Raw genomic sequence first — 20745 nt, 5'->3', positions numbered from 1 at the left:
CCATGATCTGGGCCCGTCCTGTGCTGACAGTGAGGTTGGCGGAGGATCCAGCTGTGCAACATCCATCAGACAACCATGCCGTCAGTGATGTGTCCTGTTTCACAGGCCACTGCCATGCACTAATTATCTCCCCTTGCTTTCGCAGGCACATCTGCCAAACAGCAGACAGGGTCCACAACCCGAGGCCTCCAATCAAGCCTCGAAGAAACTTCTGAAGGAGAATCTGCAGGCACCCTCCCTGAAGTCCCATCACATCGCTCACCCACGCCCTCCACCAGCGCAGAGACACACACCTCGGTGGGACCTAGCTTTAGAGTAGCCCCGGGATCGCAATCTGGTGAGCGCATCGCACTGTCTGATTCACTGCAGGCGGTGGCAGGGACTTCCCAGGTGGCCTGCACTTGAAGTTCTTCTGGAGGCCAGAAATTTGCTGAGTCTGAGTCAGATGATGAGCCTCTGGACTCGGTCATGTCACAGCTGTTGGAGCTGCAAAGGCAAGCTCGGGAACATCAGGAAGGGATGTCCCCTGCACTCCTCAGATTGCAAGGCACAATGGAGTCCGTCCACCTTCAGGCTGAGGTGATAGCGCTGGCATGTCAACACACTGAGGTCAACACTGGTAGGATGGTGGCCGCCATGGAGACCTTGGTCCCAGGGCTTTGCTCCGGCACTGCTGTGCAGGCTCAGCTCCATCGCTGATGCCATAGTTGACCTCCAACAAGAGGGCAAGAGGAGTGTCGGGCAGCTCGATCTCACTCCAGCTACCCCTGCTCCTCAAGGAGTCAGCCTGTGGCCCGCGGGCACCCATAGGGAGGAAGATCCGCAGGTGCACACTCCAGCTCCATCCATCCAAGTGACTCTGAGAGTGTCCGGCCTATCCAACATCCCTCTTCCTGTGACCTCAGCAACTCTAGCTCCACAGGCCGAGGAGGGTGCCACTGCACTCAGCAGGACCCTGAAACCAGTCTGGGGCCCTCCAAGTCTCAGCCCTCCAGAGGACGCCCGCCAAAGTCATCACAGACAGGGCATCACAGTCAGCTGGCTGCCTCCACCTCTGCTGTGGATGTCCAGGGAGCATCAAGACGTGGTGGCAGGGTTAGGACAGTTAAGAAGAAATTAGTTGCACAGTCTGGGCACGGGTGTTAGTCACTTGTACGTAATGTTCACTATTGTCAATAAACTCCCAAGAATGTCTCCCTGCCTATAGCTCCTTGTTCTGATGAGCAGTGTTGTCACTCAGATGTGAAACCTTTCTGCACAAGATAAAGGCAGGTGTCTCAGTCCAGGGCCTCTTCCCTGTGCTCTGTGCAGCCTTCAGACCAAAGTGATGGTTCGTCCTCACATTCCCTGGAGACATTACTGATGCCTGCATCTCGGTGGTGCTTGTCATTGCTGCCAGAATGTAGTGGGCAGGCATCACAGAATTCTCTCATTCTCTCAGTGTGCTCTTAGCACCTTTAAAGAGGGGCTGGTCCCCATCTCTCCTCAGCATCTGTGACCACTGATGCCGTGCTCCAGCTCCAGAAGGGCTCAGGTGCTGAAGGCGGGCAAAGCATCACATGCTTCTAAAGTTTCATGGCTGCGTCTCTACGATATGACCCTGATCAAAGAGCGCAAGTGAGCCGCCCTCGGCTAGACATTCTCAGGGACTTTGTGAAGATTTATTGAGTGTCCTCAATGTATGTCGTCATCATCCTCCTGCAATCGAGCGAGTATTAGGGCCACCACCGCCTCTCCATGATAGGAGCATTCTCACAAAGGGTATTCACGCTGCCATCAGCCAGACTGGAGTCAACCGTTCACAAATGCGATGTGAGGAACTATTGGGTCGCCTTTTTTTTAAAAAAATAATTCATGGAATGTAGGCATCGCTGGCGAGGCCAGCATTTATTGCCCTGTTTAGATAGTACTTAAGAGTCAACCACATTGCTGTGGGTCTGGAGTCACATATAGGCCAGACAAGGTAAGGACAGCAGATTTCCTTCCCTAAAGGGCATCAATGAACCAGTTGGGTTTTTACCACATTCAGCAATGATTCATGGTCATCATTAGACTTTTAATTCAAGTTTTTGATCGGATTCAAATTCCACCATCTGCCGCAGCAGGATTCAAACCCGGATCCCCAGAGCATTAGCTCTAGTTTACTAGTCCAGCAACAATGCCACTACACCATTGCCTCCAAGGGAATCCCAGGATTTTGACCCAGTGACAGTGAAGGAACGGCGATATATTTCCAAGTCAGGACAGTGAGAGACTTGGAGGGGAGCTTCCCATCTATCTGCTGCCCTTGTCCTTCTAGATGGTAGTGGTCATGGGTTTGGAAGGTGCTGTCTAAGGAGACTTGATGAATTCCTGCAGTGCATCTTGTAGATGATACGCACTCATGCCATTGTGCATCAGTGGTGAACGGAGTGAATGTTTGTGGATGTGGTGCCAATCAAGTAGGCTGCTTTGTCCTGGATGGTGTCAAGCTTCTTGAGTATTGTGGGAGCTGCACTCATCCAGGCAAGTGGGGAGTATTCCATCACACTCCTGACTTGTGCCTTGTAGATGGTGGACAGGCTTTGGGGAGTCAGGAGGTGAGTTACCCGTAGCAGGATTCCTAGCCTCTGACCTGCTCTTGCAGCCACAATATTTATATGGCTAGTCCAGTTCAGTTTCAGGTCGATGGTAACCCCCAGGATGTTGATAGTGGGGGATTCAGTGATGGTAATGTCATTGAACATCAAGGAGCGAACGTTGAATTCTCTCTTGTTGGAGATGGTCATTATCTGACACTTGAGTGGCACGAATGTTACTTACCACTTGTCAGCCCAAGCCTGGATATTGGCTGCATTTGGGCATGGACTGCTTCAGTATCTGAGGAGTCGCGAATGGTGCTGAACATTGTGCAGTCATCAGCGAACATCCCCACTTCTGACCTTATGATGGAAAGAAGGTCATTGATGAAGCAGCTGAAGAAGGTTGGGCCAAGGTCACTACCCTGAGGAGCTCCAGCAGTGATGTCCTGGAGCTGCGATGACTGACCTCTAACAACAACAACCACAACCACACTGCATGTCATCTTCATCCTCCACAAATCTAGCAGCTATGAGGCCCACCCGAGCGCGACTGCCTCGTCTGGGCAGTGCGAGGGCCTCATCCCTGACATCGTCACCTCCGAGGAACTCCTCAGCCTCATCTCCATCGGTATATTCCTCATCGGAGGAGACATGCAGTTCCTCCATCTCCTCCTCAGCCAGCTTGTCACCCCATTGGAGCACCAGGTTGTAAAGGGATCAGCAGACGATGATGATGTGTGACACCCTCTGTGGACTATATTGCAGGGCTCCACCAGACCGGACTAGGCACCGGAACCTCATCTTCAACATTGCGATGGTTTGCTCCACCAAGGTGCGAGCTGCAGCATGAGCCTCTTATTCTGTCACTCTGCTGTAGTCTGAGGCGGCCGCACGGGTGTCATCAGCCACAGGCTCTGCGGGTTGCCCTTGTCCCCGAAGAGCCATCTCTGCAGCTTCTGTGAAGCCTGGAATACTCCAGGGATCTGTGACCAACTGGGGATGTAGGAGTCGTGCACACACCTGGAAACCGTGCACACACCTGCAGGATGTGTTTCTGGTGGTCGCACACCAGCTGCACATTTAGTGAATGGAAGCCCTTGCAGTTGATGTAGTCCACTGTGTGTTGCGACAGAGATCTGAGTGCCACATGAGTGCAGTCAATTGCACCCTACACCTGTGGGAAACCCGATATCTGGGCGAATCCGATCGCTCTTGCATCCTGGCTGTCCTGGTCCTGAGTGAAATGCACAAAGTTGTGCGCCCTCGAAAAGGTGGCATCCGTGACCTCATAGATGCATCTGTGGGTGGAGGCTTGAGAGATCCCACAGAGGTCACTTGTGGAGCCCTGAAAGGAGACACTGGCATAGAAATTGAGCGCTGCGGTCACTTTCACAGCCACTGGCAGTGGATGCCCTCCATGTCCCCGTGGCGCCAAATCCTGCAGGAACTGGCAGATATGAGCGACCAGTTCCCTAGATATTCGTAGTCAGCAACACTGCTTCTCGATTATCTGCAGGAATGAAAGGCAGCGTCCATAGACTTTGTGTGTCGCTTGGTGCAGGCCTGTGATGACTCGATGTGGCTCTTGGGCGGCGTGTGCAGTAACCCCACCCGCTCCTTCTTCCTGAGCTTGCTGCTTCTGTCTCTGCACAGCCAGTAGCCTCAGTTGCTCTCTCCTCCGTCTTCTTCGTGCTCTGTAGGCCATCAGGCATACAGTTAGTTCACCAGGCTCCATGATCCTGTGTACTCCTCCTGTAGGATGAAAGAAAGAGACACGTGGTTAGTATGTGTGTACTAAGAACCTGTCCTGTTAAGTGTGACGGCCCCTTAACGCTTCCCGGAGAGTGCTGACCACCACTTGGATGGCCAGAGATTAGTGCGCTGCATGGCTGCCCCATTAGCTTGGACCATGGGGGAGGCTGGTCCAAATGCTGACATCGCAAGAGGCTGTCAGCGCCTCCAGCAGTGATTGCTACATGGCCAGCTTTAGCAAGGAGATTGTACAACGTGTGCTGTCCAACCACTCTGCAGTCCACTAAAGTACTCATGAATTTGCAGACTGTGGTTAGGGAGGGGGGGATCTCTGGAGAACTCGGCAGCACTTTGATGTCTATGTATTGCTTGAGTGGGCAGATAAATTAGGAGCCCAACTCCAATTGTATCAATGTGGCTGTGCCTGAACTGTCTCAGTTGCAGAGGAATGGTCATTTTCTGCAGGTTTCCCGAATGCGTGGCCATTTCCCTTGCCCACCCTTACCCCCCACCCGAATGCTTTTGTGCTACATTTAACGGCAGGGCTGCCCTTAACCACCGCCACCACACTCCCCCCACCACCAGTCACCTCAACGGCAAAGCTGCCTTTGCCCCCTGCTCCCCCTCACCGTCAAAAGTCACCTCCGAGGCAGGGCGGCACTTACCCTCCTTTTCCCCTCCCCCTCAAAAGTTGCCTCAGAAGCAGGGCGGCATTTGCCCCTCACCCCCCCCGACCCCCTCCCCCACCCCTGGTTCTCCGAAGTCTGCAAAGCAACAGGCGACCCTGGCAAGCTCTGCAGAATGTTGCTGTGCACTCACCTCCAGTTCACCCAAAGTGCAGGCCGTTAAGTGCACATCGCCTCTGTACTGTCGTGAAATACATCGGCGTGCTTTGCTGCCAACGTGGACGGATGATCCAGCGTGGATGCAGGAGCCTTTTGGGATGGCCTGATAATGATATGCTGATGTATTGCAATGAGGTTCCCGACGTCCAATGGCGGGAAACGCGGCCCACTGTTGGCTGGCCGAGTGGACAAGCGCGACCTGCCTTCCTGCCGTTGTGAAACCGATCGCGCCATATTATCCGCTCACGCTACCGATCACACCTGCCACCAGCGGGCATGGAAAGCTCCGCCCAAAGTCATATTACTGAGAGCAGAGGGAGCTGTGAAAATACAGTCAGCTAACAGTCACATTAAAGACTTTATTATTCTATCTCTGGTATCACCAGGGCTGGGGGCAAACTGTGCAGACCAACATTGTTGGAAGCATCACAATAACCTTAGCTGAAGGGTCAGCATAGCACAGACTTTGCAGATACAGTGTAAGCACCTCTATCAACAAACTTCTTTGGCACCAGCAGCACTTTGCTACCAAAGGGGCCAAATAATGTCACAAAGGGTTTCAGTGCCAGTGGTACAGGCTTTGGGTTGACCATGTTACAGGACTGCCCCAAAAGGCTCCGTAATTTTAAAGTCAACTCTAAAGCAAATAGAATTTAAGATAAAACATTAATACCCCCAGCAAAACCCAACCTCCCCCTCCCCCATGTCCCTCTTTTTAATACTCAAGACTATTTGCCGCCACAACTAGTTCTCACAAAACCATCACTGCACTCCAAAAGCTTTTTCCTGTGTGAAGTGTTTCAAATGTTTTGATGGTGTGATGAGGCTTATTTCTGTTTCTCTGAGGGTTGGGGCTGTAACCTTGACTCCCCCTTGCTCCAGTGATTGGTGACATTTTTACGCAATCTTGGTACACAGCTGGCCATCTACAGTCAAGGATACAGCAAAATGTGTTTGTGTGTTCACAAACATTAATCTCTCTTGCTTTGCACTGTGCTTTAACTTGTACACTAAAACCTGTACAATATATACGTCTCGATGACAGGACAACAAATATGGCAAACCATCAATACGACAAACCATTGGAAGCATGAATTCTTTCTACTGAGAAATTGCTTCTGCAGCAACCATGGTTCAGAGATCTGCTGGGACTCTGGCACAATCATCTGACTGTTTCAAAGTGTAAACAGTCAGGAGCACCAATAAAATTAAAAATTACTAGAGACTGTTGGATGAAAATTTCTGGTGTCTGTGGTCTTACTTGAAATATGTTTAGGGGAACTCTACAGATAGTTTTGAAACAAAAATGGGCTTCTTCCTATTGCACACAGGCCCATTTGTATCTAACATTGTGCTGCACCTGCCCTAGGAGTATTTTATAGTATAGAGAAAACCTTACTCTTTATCTAACCTGTGTTGTACCTGCCCTGCAATGGAGATGCCGACACTGAGTGCTTGAAATAGAATTATTCTATCGATCCCAACTTTTTAGCGTGTGATAGAAGGGAAATGTTCAAGAAGTTTGAAAGTATACCAATTAATACTTGGGGGGAAAAATCCAAGTCATTTTCAAACTTGCCAATAAGGCAATTTCTTGAACTGTGTAACTGAAAATTTTATCAAGAATTTGTATTGTACTACGGTAGAAATGGCAGCAAGAGTACATTGCAACAGTGTGATGACATATGACAGTGTGAACAGAAGCCTGGGGGGAAGGGCAGCAAATGGCTGATTAAAGGAGATAGCACCAGAAAGCAGTAGCAATCTCTTATAAAATCAAGAGATTGACATTCAGCCAGGAGCACTTAACAAGCTGTTACCAATGCAAATCTCTGCAGTTTTAAACCTCAAGATGGAGAGACTTCATTCCAGTGCTGAATTCCTGATAGGTAGAAAATCAGGAGCTAGAATATCAGCCCCACCCCTCCCCCCACCCCCCCGCAGTGAATAACTCAAGGAGCAGATGCTACTACTGACTTAATTTCCCAATTTGAGGACTTTGGTCCAATTGGTCAGGTTACCACAACCGAGGTTCAACAATGACCTATCAGCAGTGAACAGTTAAAAGAAAACATGAATAACATGAATTGCAGATATGTGCAGCAGTCTTTCAATATTTGGAGAAGTAAGGACAAGTTAATATTTCAAGACAGTTATGTTGAAGAAATAACTTGTCTTCTCCCCTTCAGATGCAGAGCACCTGCTGTTTTAATGATTGGAATGATACTGTTATCCACTTGGTAGCTTTTTTGCTCAAAATGCTAGAGACCAATCCCTCAAAATGAACTGAGACCCCTGGTGGGAGCCATCCATCCATTGAATGGATTGTTCCAGATGCTCAGCCACAGTTCACACTGGAGGGGATCTGCCCCAATAAGTGGTATGTATATTGTTATGTATCAGGCAGGCTGCAAAATATCATCCCCCCCCAACCCCCCGCCTTGTATAAGTGATTCAGAATTCTCAATACAGGGCTTTATATTATCCTTTCTTTTTGCACGTGTACAATAAATGGGCTCGCTGATCGTCACTTGCAGCAGCTCATACATCATCACTCACTACTTTAAACGTGCATTAAGTGGAACCTACTTGATGATCAGACTATGTTTCATCCCACTGGATGTGGACTGTACTTCAGGGATCTCCAGGCTGGAGTGTCTTATAGAACACATCTACCTAAAGACGTACATAGTCAGAACATGTGGGATCAGGGAACAAATAGCACAATGGATAGCAAGCTGACTACAAAACAGAAAACAGAGAGTAGGGGTTAAAGACCCCCTAAAGACTAGCAGAAGGTGGGAAGTGGTGTTTGACAAGGATAGGTGCTGGGACCGCTGTAGTTCACAGTTTACATAAACCATTTGGACTCAGTAATCAGAAGTACAATATAAAATTTGCAGATGACACCAAATTCGGAGGGGGCGCGGGGGGGGTTGCGGGAGGAGGGTGTAGCAAAGATCGCTAATAGGGAGAAGGCTGTGTGACAAAACGCAGGAAGGCATTATTAACTAGCTGCATTGGTGTGTAATTAGCAAATAAGCTTCAATATAGATAAGTGTGAGACGATACAGGAAGAATAAGGAGGCTACATGCACCTTAGAAAATAAGTGTCTCAAAGGAGTAGGGGAAAAGAGTTCTTTTCTTTTTTTTGTAGAGGGTTTTTTTTATATGTATACGTATATATGGAACAAAATAAAATGTGTAAACAAAGTTCAAACAGATCCATTGCAGCGGCAATACGAGTTCCAGGTGGAAAAATAGATAACAATAATGACAATTTGTACTTATATAGCATCTTTAACCTAATAAAACATCTCAAGATGCTTGACAGTAGTGTTATAACAAAATAATAATGATGGATTCTCCTGTTGCTTCGGCGGATCAGTGTTCAGTAAGGAGACTGATTCTTCACAATCCAGGTTGGTGTCATCTCACAAGTGATTTGCAAATATTACAAATGAATTCACTGTTGGAGGGCTGGGTGAAAGCACTGGCTTTGCATTGTGCTTGATTGTCCTGTAGGGGCCTGACTGTTCACCCCAAATGCTGAGATTGTTTGGTGACAGAGACTTCTCCATTTGGATCTGTCAGGTGTTTTTCCCCCCCCAAAAAGTGGGGTTCAACTTACAAGCTCAGAGACTGGCTTTCAGAATGTCTTTGTATCTGAGTTTGGAATGCCTATGGTGCAGGCTCCAATGCTCAGCTGGCTGTAGAATACAACATTTGGTATGCAGGTGTCACCCATGAGGGCCACATGGCCAAACGGGCAAAGCTGAGTTCTGATGAGCATGCTCTCACTATCAGGTATGTGGCATCGTGCAAGGGGTGGAATTTTCCGTGCCCGCTGGCGGGATAGGTGGCGTGAGTGGACAATGTGGCGCGATTGGTTTCATTGCGGCGGGAAGGCAGGTTGCGATTGTCCGCTTGGCCAGCCAACGGCAGGCTGCATTTCCTGCCATTGGATGTCGGGAACCTCATTGTAATACATCAGTATATCATTATCAGGCCATCCCGCCAGACTCCTGCATCCCCGCTGGATCGTTCGTCCACATCAGCGGGAAAGCATGCTGATGTATTTCACAACAGTAGAGATGACGTGGCCTACACTTTGGGTGAACTGGAGGTGAGTGAACAGCAACATTCTGCAGAGCTTGCCTGCGTCGCCTGTTGCTTTGCAAGCTTTTGGGGCATGGGGGGGTGGGGGGGGGGTGTTGGGGTTAAGTGCAGCCCTGCCTCTGAGGCAACTTGTGAGGGTGAGGGGGAGCAGGGGGCAGGTGCAGTCTTGCCATTGAGGGGGCTTGTGAGGGGAGAGCAAATGCAGCCCGGTCTCTGAAGACTGCTGGCGCGGGGTGGGGGGCAAGGGCAGCCCTGCTGTTGAATGTAGCAGACAAGCATTCAGGGTGGGGGGTAAGGGTGGGCAAGGGAAGTGGCCATGCATTCGGGAAACCGGCAGAAAATGACCATTCCTCTGCAACTGAGACAGTTCAGGCGCAGCCACATTGATACAATTGGGTTTGGGCTCCTAACTTATCTGCTCACTCAAGCAATACATAGACATCAAAGTGCCACCGAGTTCTCACGAGCTCCCCCCACCCCCCCTCGCACCACAGGCTGCAAATTCATGAGCACTTTAGTGGACTGCAGGCCAGCTGGACAGCACACGTTGTACAATCTCCTTGCTAAAGCTGGCCATGTAGCAATCACTGCTGGAGGCGCTCACAGCCTCTTGCAATTTCAGCATCCCGGTTTGGACCAGTCTTCCCCCATGGTTCAAGCTAACGGGGCAGCCATGCAGCGCACTAAGCTCTGGCCATCCAAGTGGTAGTCAGCACTCTCCGGAAGCGTTAAGAGGCCATCACACTTAACCAGGACAGGTTCTTGGTACACACGTGCTAACCACGTGTCTCTCTCTGTAATCTTACAGGAGCAGTACATCAGGATCATGGAGCCTGGTGAACTAACTGTATGCCTGATGGCCCACAGTGCACGAAGAACACGGAGGTGAGAGCAACTGAGGCTCCTGGCTGTGCAGAGACAGAAGCAGCAAGCTCAGGAAGAAGGGGCGGGTGGGGCTCCTGCACACGCCACCCAAGAGCCACATCGAGTCATCGCAGGCTGGAGCCTAGCGACAACCAGGGTCTACAGACGTCGCCTTTCATTCCTGCAGATGATCAAAACTCCACCCACAAATGCATCCATGAGGTCTCAGATGCCATCTTTGCGAGGGCACACAACTTTGTGCATTTCACATTGTGTGGGTGAGTCCAGAACTAAGGGGATACTGTTTTAAAATTAGGGGTCGCCCTTTTAGGACAGAGATGCGGAGAAATTTTTTCTCTCAGAAGGTTGTGTGACTTTTGAACTCTCTGCCTCAGAAGGTGGTGGAAGTGGGGTCATTGAATATTTTTAAGGCAATGATAGATAGATTCTTGGTAGGCAAAGGAATCAAAGGTTATCAGGGGTAGATGGGAATGTGGAAACTGAACCACAAGAAGATCAGCCATAATCTTATTGAATGGTGGAGCAGGATCAAGGGGCCAAATGGTCTACTCCTGTTCCTGTTTCTTATGTTCTTATGAAGAGGGGAGCCAGATGGGCCAGACACTCTCAGAGTCACCTGGATGGGTGGACCTGCAGTGCTTCTTCCCTATGGGTGTCTGTGGGCCCCAGGCTGACTCCTTGAGGAGCAGGGGTAGCTGGAGTAAGATCAAGTACACACATGTACACACTTTGGAGGCCAACTATGGCTTCAGTGATGGAGTTGAGCGTGCGCAGCAATGCAGGAACGAAGTCCTGGACCAAGGTCTCCATGGCTGCCGCCGTCTTAACAGTGTTGACCTCGGTGCATTGACATGCTGGCGCTATCACCTCAGATTGTAGGCTGACTGACTCCTCCATTGTGCCTTGCAATCTGAGGAGTGCAGCGGACATCCCTTCCTGATGTTCCCGAGCTTGCCTTTGCAGCTCCAGCAACTGTGACATGACCGAGTCCAGAGGCTCGTCATCTGACTCAGACTCAGCAAATTTCTGGCCTCCAGCGGTCCTTCGAGTGCCGGACACCTGGGAAGACCCTGCCACCACCTGCAGTGAATCAGACAGTGTGATGTGCTCACCAGATTGTGATCCTGGGTCTACTCTAAAGCTAGGTCCCACTGAGGTGTGTGTCTCTGCGCTGGTGGAGGGTGTGGGTGAGCGATGTGATGGAACTTCAGGGAGGGTGCCTCCAGATTCTTCTTCAGAGGTTTCTTTGGGGCTTGATTGGAGGAGGCCTTGGGTCGTGGACTCTGTCAGCTGTTTGGCAGATGTGCCTGCGAAAGTAAGGGGAGATAATTAGCATATGGCAGTGGCCTGTGAAACAGGACACATCATTCACAGCATGGTTGTCTGATGGATGTTGCACTGCTGGATCCTCAGCGCCAACCTCACTGTCAGCACAGGACCGGTCCAGATCGTGGCCGGCCAGCTGGAATGCTCTGTTTTCAAAGTCCGTGAGGACCTTGATTTTGGGCATTCTGCCACTGGTCTGCGACCTTTCTCTCTTGTGTGCCAGCTTGTCCTGCATGAATAGAGATGAAGCAAGTGTAAGCAGGACGTCTGCCGGGCAGATGATAAATGTGCCTGGCCTATGCGAGTGGTGAGTGGTCTCATGGATGGGGTGCAAACAACGCAGGTGTGTAGAGAGAGTGAATGGTGATGTTCCTTGAACTGGCAGTGAGTGAGGGCCCTGTGGATGTGTGCTGGGTTTGTGAGTGTCTGCATTGAGAGCGATGAAAAGAGTGACTTACTCTGGCGAAATGGAGGAGATCATTCAACCTCTTGCAGCACTGGGTGGCTGTCCTCTTCTGAAGGGTGTTGGCGCTGCTGCCACCACCTCCCAAGCTGGATTGGTCACGTTGCTGCCCATCCTGCAGCCAGTGTGGGGGTACAGGACATCCCCGGGGCCCTCCACGGCATCCAGCGGTTGCTCGAGGGAGCCGTCATTAAACCAGGGGGCTGCAGTCTTCTTGCCTTTGAGGGCCATGTCTCCTGGACAGCAGTGGTGAGCTGGAACAATGAGCACTGTGCTTGCGGCTGGCCTTTAAACACGGTGCCCGGCGTGATGCAATGGCAGGGTGATGGCGGCCGGGCAAATGAGGAGCCTGCCCACCATGGAAACTACGTGTTTCCCGGGAGTGCATAAATAATAAGGCGGGCTCAGGATGATACGGCGTCACAACCAGCCATCGCCGTCGGTGGGCAGCATGCCGTTTTACCCGCTCGCTACCGCATTTAGTGCAAATTTGGGAAAATTCCGCCCAAAGACTTCAGTGTTAGCGATTTTGTCCTGCCAATTCATGTCGCAGATAGATCTTAAGCAGCAAAGGTGTAATTCATTCAGTGAATCTATACGACACTGGGAGATTGTACATGTCTCACAAAAATATAGAAGTAACGTGTGAACCACTGCCCAGTTGATCTTTGTTTTCAGACAAAGTCCATTATCTCTCAAAATTCTGTGAGTCAGCCTGACAAAAGCTGAGCTTGGTTTTGCCAGGCGATGAGCGATTTTATCACCCAATGTGGAGAGGATGCACTCAAGATAGCAGAACTTCTGAAATCCAAAATCCAGTAGTCACAATCAACAACGCACACCACAAAATAATAATGCTATTATTATTTATGATGCAATCTATAGCACCATCATTTCAAATAACAGTGGGTGTTCCATAGAATCACAGGAACTGAATTCAAAATAAAATACAATTTACCGCCCCTTGCGTGTCTACGTTCCAAACACGCATAGGGGTGATAATTTCTACCCAAGTAAGTACTAACACTTCAGCTACCTAACTGTAAAATCAGCAAAAAAAATCAGATCCTTGCTCCACTGACAGTAAATCTGATCAATATCAGTCCCTCCCTGTACTAGCTGAGAATCTGATTAAAATCAGTCCCTCCCTGTACTGTCTGAGAATCTGATTGAAATCAGTCCCTTCCTGTACTATCTGAGAATCTGATTGAAATCAGTCCCTTCCTGTACAATCAGAGAATCCGATTAAAATCTGTCCCTCCCTATACTGTCTGAGAATCTGATTAAAATCAGTCCCTCCCTGTACAGTCTGAGAACCTGAATTAAAATCAGTCCCTCCCTCTACTGTCTGTGAATCTGTTTAAAATCAGTCCCTCTCTGTAGTGTCTGAGAGTCCAATTAATATCAGTCCCTCCCTCTACTGTCTAAAATCCCAATTACAATCAGTCCCTCCATGTACTGTCTGAGAATCAAATTAAAATCAGTCATCCCCTCTAATGACTTAGAATCTGATTAAAATCAGTTCCTCCCTGTACTGTCTGTAAATCTGATTAAGATCAGTCCCTCCCCCTATACTTTCTGGGAATCTGATTAAAATCAGTCCCTCCCTCTAATGTCTGAGAATCAAATTAAAATAAGCCCTCCCCTCCACAGTCTGGACATCTGATTAAAATCAGTCCCTCCCTGCACTGCCTGTGAATCTTGATTAAAATCAATCCCTCCCTGTACTGTCTGAGAATCTGATTAAAACCAGTCCCTCCCTGTACTGTCTGAGAATCTTGTAATCATCAGTCCGTTGTTATATGTAAGATTCTGATTACAGAGTCTCTTCCTATACTGTCAAATAATCTGAATAACACCAGTCCCTTGCTATACTGTGAGAATTTGAATTAAAATCAGTCCCTCCTTCTACTGTCTGAGAATGAACCAAAATCAGCCCCTCCATATATTGTCTGAGAACCTGAATTGAAGCCAGTCCCTCTGCCATGAAAATATAATAAATATCTTAATATTATTGTGATTTATTGTTAAAATTTGTTAATAGTGGAGTTTGGATAGTTTCCCTGTTTATGTGTGTGTGTGGGATTTAATTGAATTGGAGACAGTTGGTCTGGAAGCTTTGAGTCATCAACAAGAAGCTAGGTTTGAAACGCTAAATACATAAACATGGCTGAAGTTTTAGAATATGAGGAAAATTAGCATTTATAGATAAACCAGAGTAGTTTGAATTTCAGAGAGATGGTAAGATGTTACACCTAGCCAGAAGAAGGTAAGCCAAACAGTGTGTTTATTTTTCCCAAAGGTTACTGATAATATAAGCACTGTGAGAAGATTTGTATTATGAGAAAGGTAAAGTTCTAAAGATATATTGGAACAATAAAATTTTCATTAAAAAGTGAGAAACGTATAAAGGAAATGAGGCTGTGTGTCAGAAGAGAAGGCATTCTAAGCTCTAACAAGGGTGAAAAGCCTTCAGCCTCTGTGCATCAAGTTGCTGTCTACAAGAACCGAAGCTGAGAAAGTTCACTTTGAGTGTGACTGTTCAGGGTATTATATGGCTTTGTCTGGGTCTGTTTAAATCTACATGTTTAACTGTTACCTTAACAGGGGTGTAACTGGAAGCCAGATTAATTAGGGGTTTTAGGAGTTATTATAGTAGTAATTTGTAGACCTATGTATTTGCTTGAAATATTTTCCTTTGTTAATAAGTGTTTAATTCAGTTTTCTAAAAACCTCTGAAGTCATGGTAGTCTTATTGCTTTTGAATCAGGGCACGCATCACAAAATAAAATACAAATTGCAAAACAGTTGTGACCGCGTGATCAAGTTTCCCTCATGGATTTGATCTACCTCGCACACATCATCAGCCATGTCATAACACCCTCCCTCTACCGTCTGAGAATCTGATTAAAATCAGTCCCTCCCTGCACTGTCTGAGAACCTGTTTAAAAGTAGTCCCTCCCTCTAGTGCCTGAGAATAAATTTAAAATCAGTCTCTCCTGTAATGTCTGAGAATCTGATTCAAATCATCCCTCCCTGTATTATCTGAGAATCTGTTTAAATCAGACCCTCCCTGCACTGTCTGAGAATCTGTTTAAAATCAGACCCTCCCTGTACTATCTGAGGATCTGATTAAAACCAGTCCCTCCCTGTACTGTCTAAGAGTCTGATTAAAATCAGTCTCCCCCTGTACTATCTTGAGGATCTGATTAAAATTAGTCCCTCCTTGTACTGTCTAAGAATCTGATTAAAATCAGTCCCTCCCGTATTATGAGAATCTGATTAAAATCAGTCCCTCTCTGTATTGTCTGAGAATTTGAATTAAAATCAGTCCCCCCTCTACTGATATCTGATTAAAATTAGTCCCTCACTGTACTGTTTTTGAATCTGATTAAAATAAGCATGTCATGATGGATGGCTTTTCCTCCTTATTCCTTTGGGCTACATATATTGATCATAGAAGTATTCAGGTTGTGGTGCTGTTTCTGGTGCCAGCGATTTACAGTGTCCAGTCCTAAAGCTGCATGTCAGTGAGTGTCAGACTCAGCCTGCTTGACTCTGAGACAAACAACGGCCAGTTGGTATGATTGTGAACGACAATTATGACTTGTGGATCAATAGCTACATGGAAGCCATTGACTCCAGGTCAGAAGATGAAAAACTGAGAGAGGGTGTTGATAATGGTGGTTTCAGGTGAGAATAACGTTACTTTGACATTACTAAGTTGCTGGGGTGTAAATAATCCCAGTAAATTCATGATCTATATCATCCTGTTTGCAATAGGGAGCTCTTTTGGCATTGCCAATTGAAACTACAGCTTCTCTCACAGAAAGAAAATTATTCCAGCATTAGGGGCCCTCTAATAGAGTGACTCCTACAGCACATATAGGAAATGTAGAGCTGTAAAAAGTGTTGCCAGCTGTATAATAGCATTAATTAAGTGTAATAAGATGGTCTCCCACAGCAATACACACAGTAAGTCATCGATTATATAAGGCAATGGGAATATGGTTTTGGGGGTATTAGGTATTGGGGGAGCTGCAGAATCTGGGGAGGGAGGGATTGGGGAAAAGGGGAAATCTAAGGAGGAAGATGCTGTTGTCCATTATTGGGGGCTGTTAGAATCTGATTGTATTGGGGAAAACAGGATCTAACACCATTTGGAAAATGGGACCCAAGGTACCACATATCCATGCATTCCCAGATATCAGGTTTCCCTCAACTAATTTCCCCAGCTTCAGCCAGTTCTGAATTTTCCTTTGAACACTGAAATGTATATGCTCTGTTTGTTGGAAATAATGAACAAAAAAAATCATGAACCGAGACGTGTGATTTCCTAATATGTAACCCTCATTAGTGAGTTAGCTAACATTCTTTAAAAAGAACAAAAATTATCCCATAAAATACTCAAAGGTCATCCTATATGTAATTTCTGGGTTAAAAGGAACAATTCTGGAGAGATTTTTAACCTGAATAATTAAAACCAATGATTGACTGAAAAAACATAATTCTATAATTCTAATCACCAATAAAAGCAGTAACAGCTGATATTTTTGGGAATAGTTTCCTCACACACTAGCTGTTTCTATTCACATCTTACTTCAGTTTTTCTGTGAGAAATCCGCAACAGGGAAGCAAAATTAGTGATGTGTTCTATAAATTCATCTTGCCTGAAATAAAAGTTTTCACCATTCAATCTCCAGTCTCTTTCAAAAGTTTTTGGTAGAAGCAAAGAAAATGGCAAATCCTCACAGCATGAGGGCACTCCATTTATCATTCAGCTCCTGTTCAGAATGTAGAAAGATGACTGAAAGCCTTCCCAACAGTTGGGGCTAAGACATAAAATATCCAGTCAAAGCCCAGGTCTTTCAATTCAATGATAAATTAAGTCGTATTATTGTGTAGCATGTTTTTTTTAATTTAAGCCCTCATTTTGGAGATTAGAAATTTCAGTTAATGAGAAAATAAAACTAGATTCAAAATATTCAGACTTAAGTTGATAAATCTGCTCTGGAACCTGGTGTCGAGTACGGAACTGGCTGTCATATTAATCGCATCATGTCACTGGGTGCTGATGTGTTAATGTTGGAAAATCCAAAGGCAATGTTGACTGGACTTTTAACTAGAAAGATGACCATTTAAAAAATCTATAGTTATTGGAGATCTTGAATACAATTGTGACAGCTTCCTAAGAATCTGGCAGACTCACTAAAAAAAGACACACAAACAACTTCCCCAATGGATCAGTTGATAATGGCATCATGTACCAGCGCTGTACAGACCAGGGGCTCCAGGTTTGATTTCGACGAGGGCCTGAGTTAGGAAGAGAAAGTTCAGGTGTGTGGATATAAGATGAGGTCAGGATAGGGCTCAGAATTGATACCAACACTCACTATCTCTCTTCACAAATGAATAATGGGCACTTGGGATATGATACCAGAGGCTTCCCGTGCCACAGCATAAGTCAGCACTTTCAGGAGAGGAAACAAAACAATTGAAAACGAGTGGAATCATTAATTTTTTAAAAATACAAGCAGTGGTAAGCAGATTTGGTACATTTGCTCTGGAGACATGGGCATTTGGTATTGTACAGGGAGTGCCTTTTGTCACTGCTGTTATGGCAGTTCATGCAAGTGACGTAATAGCACTTTCACATTTAAATATCATCAAAATCGCATCCATAAACAAGAAGTGAAAATAGCTGCAATTCTCCAGACACTGCACCCACACCACAGACTCTGCTCTCGCTGTCCAGACACTGCCCCTACTACTTAGAAACTTTCCACAATGGGCAGACACTTTCCCTAATAAGCAGACACTGCTCCCACTGCCCAGACACTCACCCCCATTATGCAGACATTGCTCCCACTGCCCACTCACCCCCAATATACAGACATTGCTCCCACTGCCCAGACACTCGCCCCCAATATGCAGACACTGCTCCAACAGCCCAGACACTCACCCCCAATATACAGACACTGCTCCCACTGGCCAGACACTTTCCCCAATATACAGACACTGCTCCCATTGCCCAGACACTTGCCCCCAATATGCAGACACTGCTCCCACTGCCCAGACACTCACCCCCAATAAGCAGACACTGCTCCCACTGCCCAGACACTTTCCCCAACATACAGACACTGCTCCCACTGCCCAGACACTCACCCCCAATAAGCAGACACTGCCCCCACTGTCCAGACACAGCCCCCAATAAGCAGACACTGCTCCCACTGCCCAGACACTCTTTCTCCAACATACAGACACTACTCCCACTGCCCAGACACTCACCCCCAATATGCAGACACTGCTCCCACTGCCCAGACACTCACCCCCAATATGCAGACATTGCTCCCACTGCCCAGATGCTCACCCCCAATAAGCAGACACTTCCCCCACCGTCCAGACACAGCCCCCAATAAGCAGACACTGCTCCCACTGGCCAGACACTTTTTCCAACACACAGACACTGCTCCCACTGCCCAGACACAGCCCCCAATATGCAGACACTGCCCCTGCTACCCAGGCACTCGCCCTCAATAAGCAGACACTGCTTCCACTGCCCAGACACTTTCCCCAATATGCAGACACTGTTCCCACTGCCCAGACGCTCACCCCCAACAAGCAGACACTGCCCCCACTGCCCAGACACAGCCCCCAATAAGCAGACACTGCTCCCACTGCCCAGACACTCACCCCCAATATGCAGACACTGCTCTCACTGGCCAGACACTCACCCCAATAAGCAGACACTGCCCCCACTGTCCAGTCACCGCACCACTACGTACTTCCCACATTCCCCAGGCACTGTTCCCACTGGACAAACACCAACTTCAACACTCCCATATTCTAATATTGAACCCAACATTTTATGAAGCAGTTCGAAAAAACTTCGATAAACTTTAAAAACGTGTCCATTTTGCTGAGAATAATTATAATATATTCACCGCCAATTCTGAGGTTTTAGCAGCACAAACATCTCAAGAGGAACATCCAAATCACTTGTGCCCATTGAATGGAAACCAATTACGCCCCTGGGGTCTTGGGTGAATTCTTTGATTATTGAGTAGTTAAATGAAGTCAATTCCTACCGTCTGGGAGTTCCTTGAAAGGAGGATGGCCAGGACATGCGGGATTTATTCAGCCCGGGTCTGTCACTTGTATCCACGGCGTTGGACCGTTCCATCTGCCGGTGTACATGTCGGTCTGTATCCGAGTAGCCGCGGTGTTTGATTTTGATGGGAGTTCGGGGCTGCCTCCAGAGGTGTTGAGGGGGTTTGAGGGTGTTCTGCCCCTCTCTAGGGACGGGAAGGGACAGCGAAAGGCTCTTCTTGGAGCAGGGAGGGGGATCCATCGTCCAAGGAGGGGAGGCTGATCTGAATGTGGAGGGGCAGCACGGACGCTGACTTTAATGACGAGAAGCTCTGCACTTCCTGCTGACCCCCCCGCACCGACCCCAGCAGAACTTCCTTCACCTCTGGGTTCAGGACCGAAATCTCCGAGCTGGGCTCACTGAGCAGGACGCTCCGTCTGGCCAGATCCGAATTATCCTCACGATGCCGGGTTCCAGATCCAGGCTGATCTGCTCGTAGCCACCCGCTAAAGCTCTGAGGGGGCGGCTGCAGGTGACTCCCTCCCTGCTCGCCGTCTTGCAATAACTCAGTCCCATCCAGGGGAATCACATCTCACTTGGGTTTCCCCCCCCTGGACTCAAGTCTTTGCTAACGTGGTCTATGCGGCTGTATCCTCTATTCCAGCGAGTTCATTTGGATCAATTCGGTGCTTCCACGCGCACTTTCTCCATTTAGATTTGTCTTCTCTCGGTTGATTTTGGGACTTTTCCTCAGTGTCTAATTCCAGCCGGGGGAATTTTCCCTGCAGCTTTAAAATAACGCGGTTTAAGCAGTTTATGTCACGTACGAAACCCACTGTTATTCAAGTCATTTTAGTCGCCTCTTTTCCTCTACTGTGCACCTTCTGCTTTTTTGATTCCGCCTCAATCAGCAGCGATTCGTTTTCTGCTGCACTCCCATGTGCCTGGTCTGTTTTTGCCTCTTGATAGATGTCTGGCGGATCGGTGCCCCGCCGTTCCGTGTTTAAACGCCTCTCGGTGTCTTGCCCATTCTCACGCTGGCTCCGACCCTCTCCTGCATGGCATCCGAGGCTGCAGTCGGTGCCCGTGTCTCTCAATCGCTAATAAACTTCTCCCCTTTCCTCACCCAGCGCCGTGTTCCAGGCTCATCATTGCTCTGTCGCTCTGCTTCTATTTTTATTTCGCTTTTATAAAATCCGCCTCTCCCCGTCCCACGTATTTCCACTAAACTTACAGATGCAGTTCTAATTGTGTTCGCTTTTGCCGCAGCACTTGCTGCCTTGCCGCTTTCTCTGCCTGTTGTCAGCCCTGGATTATTGTTCAGCCCTCTCTATATTGCACAGTTCAGCCTTTCTCTAAAGCTCTTTCTACCCCCTCAGTCCTTCCTTTGCAGCTTCTCTGCTTCTCTCTCCCGCTCACACACTGAAGATCAGTATCTTTTTTTTTGCTTTTAAGAAATACTCGCGAGCGCTCTCTGGCACCGAGACACGCAAACCACAGTCTAATTCATAGCAATATCTCAGAAAGCTGCTTCTATCATCTCTCCATCCACCTCTGTCCCGCTGTATTTCGTGTCTCTATCTACAGTTTCATCTGTTTGTCTCTATTTCCGCGCGGCTCTGCCTGTTTCCTTTCAGTCTATCGGTTCCTTAATAATCCACATACTTGAATTGACAAGCCAGGTGAAGGGTCAATATCACACAT

General features: G+C 47.7%; 1 protein-coding gene across 1 annotated transcript in view; it reads right to left on the bottom strand.

The window, feature by feature from the left end:
- pde4a (phosphodiesterase 4A, cAMP-specific) overlaps positions 1-20465 on the bottom strand; it is a 416509-nt gene extending 396044 nt beyond the window's left edge. The window contains exon 1 of the mRNA XM_078531259.1: positions 19040-20465. Within this exon, the coding sequence (XP_078387385.1) occupies positions 19040-19302 (263 nt within the window). The 5' untranslated portion in view covers positions 19303-20465. The remainder of the gene's footprint in view (positions 1-19039) is intronic.
- Between the last annotated feature and the right edge of the window lie 280 nt (positions 20466-20745).

The sequence above is a fragment of the Cetorhinus maximus genome, chromosome 28 (assembly GCF_964194155.1).
Source record: "Cetorhinus maximus chromosome 28, sCetMax3.hap1.1, whole genome shotgun sequence".
In the NCBI taxonomy this organism is placed as follows: domain Eukaryota; kingdom Metazoa; phylum Chordata; class Chondrichthyes; order Lamniformes; family Cetorhinidae; genus Cetorhinus; species Cetorhinus maximus.
The sequence above is the reverse complement of the archived record's forward strand: the minus strand, read 5'-3'. Positions and strand labels throughout refer to the sequence as shown.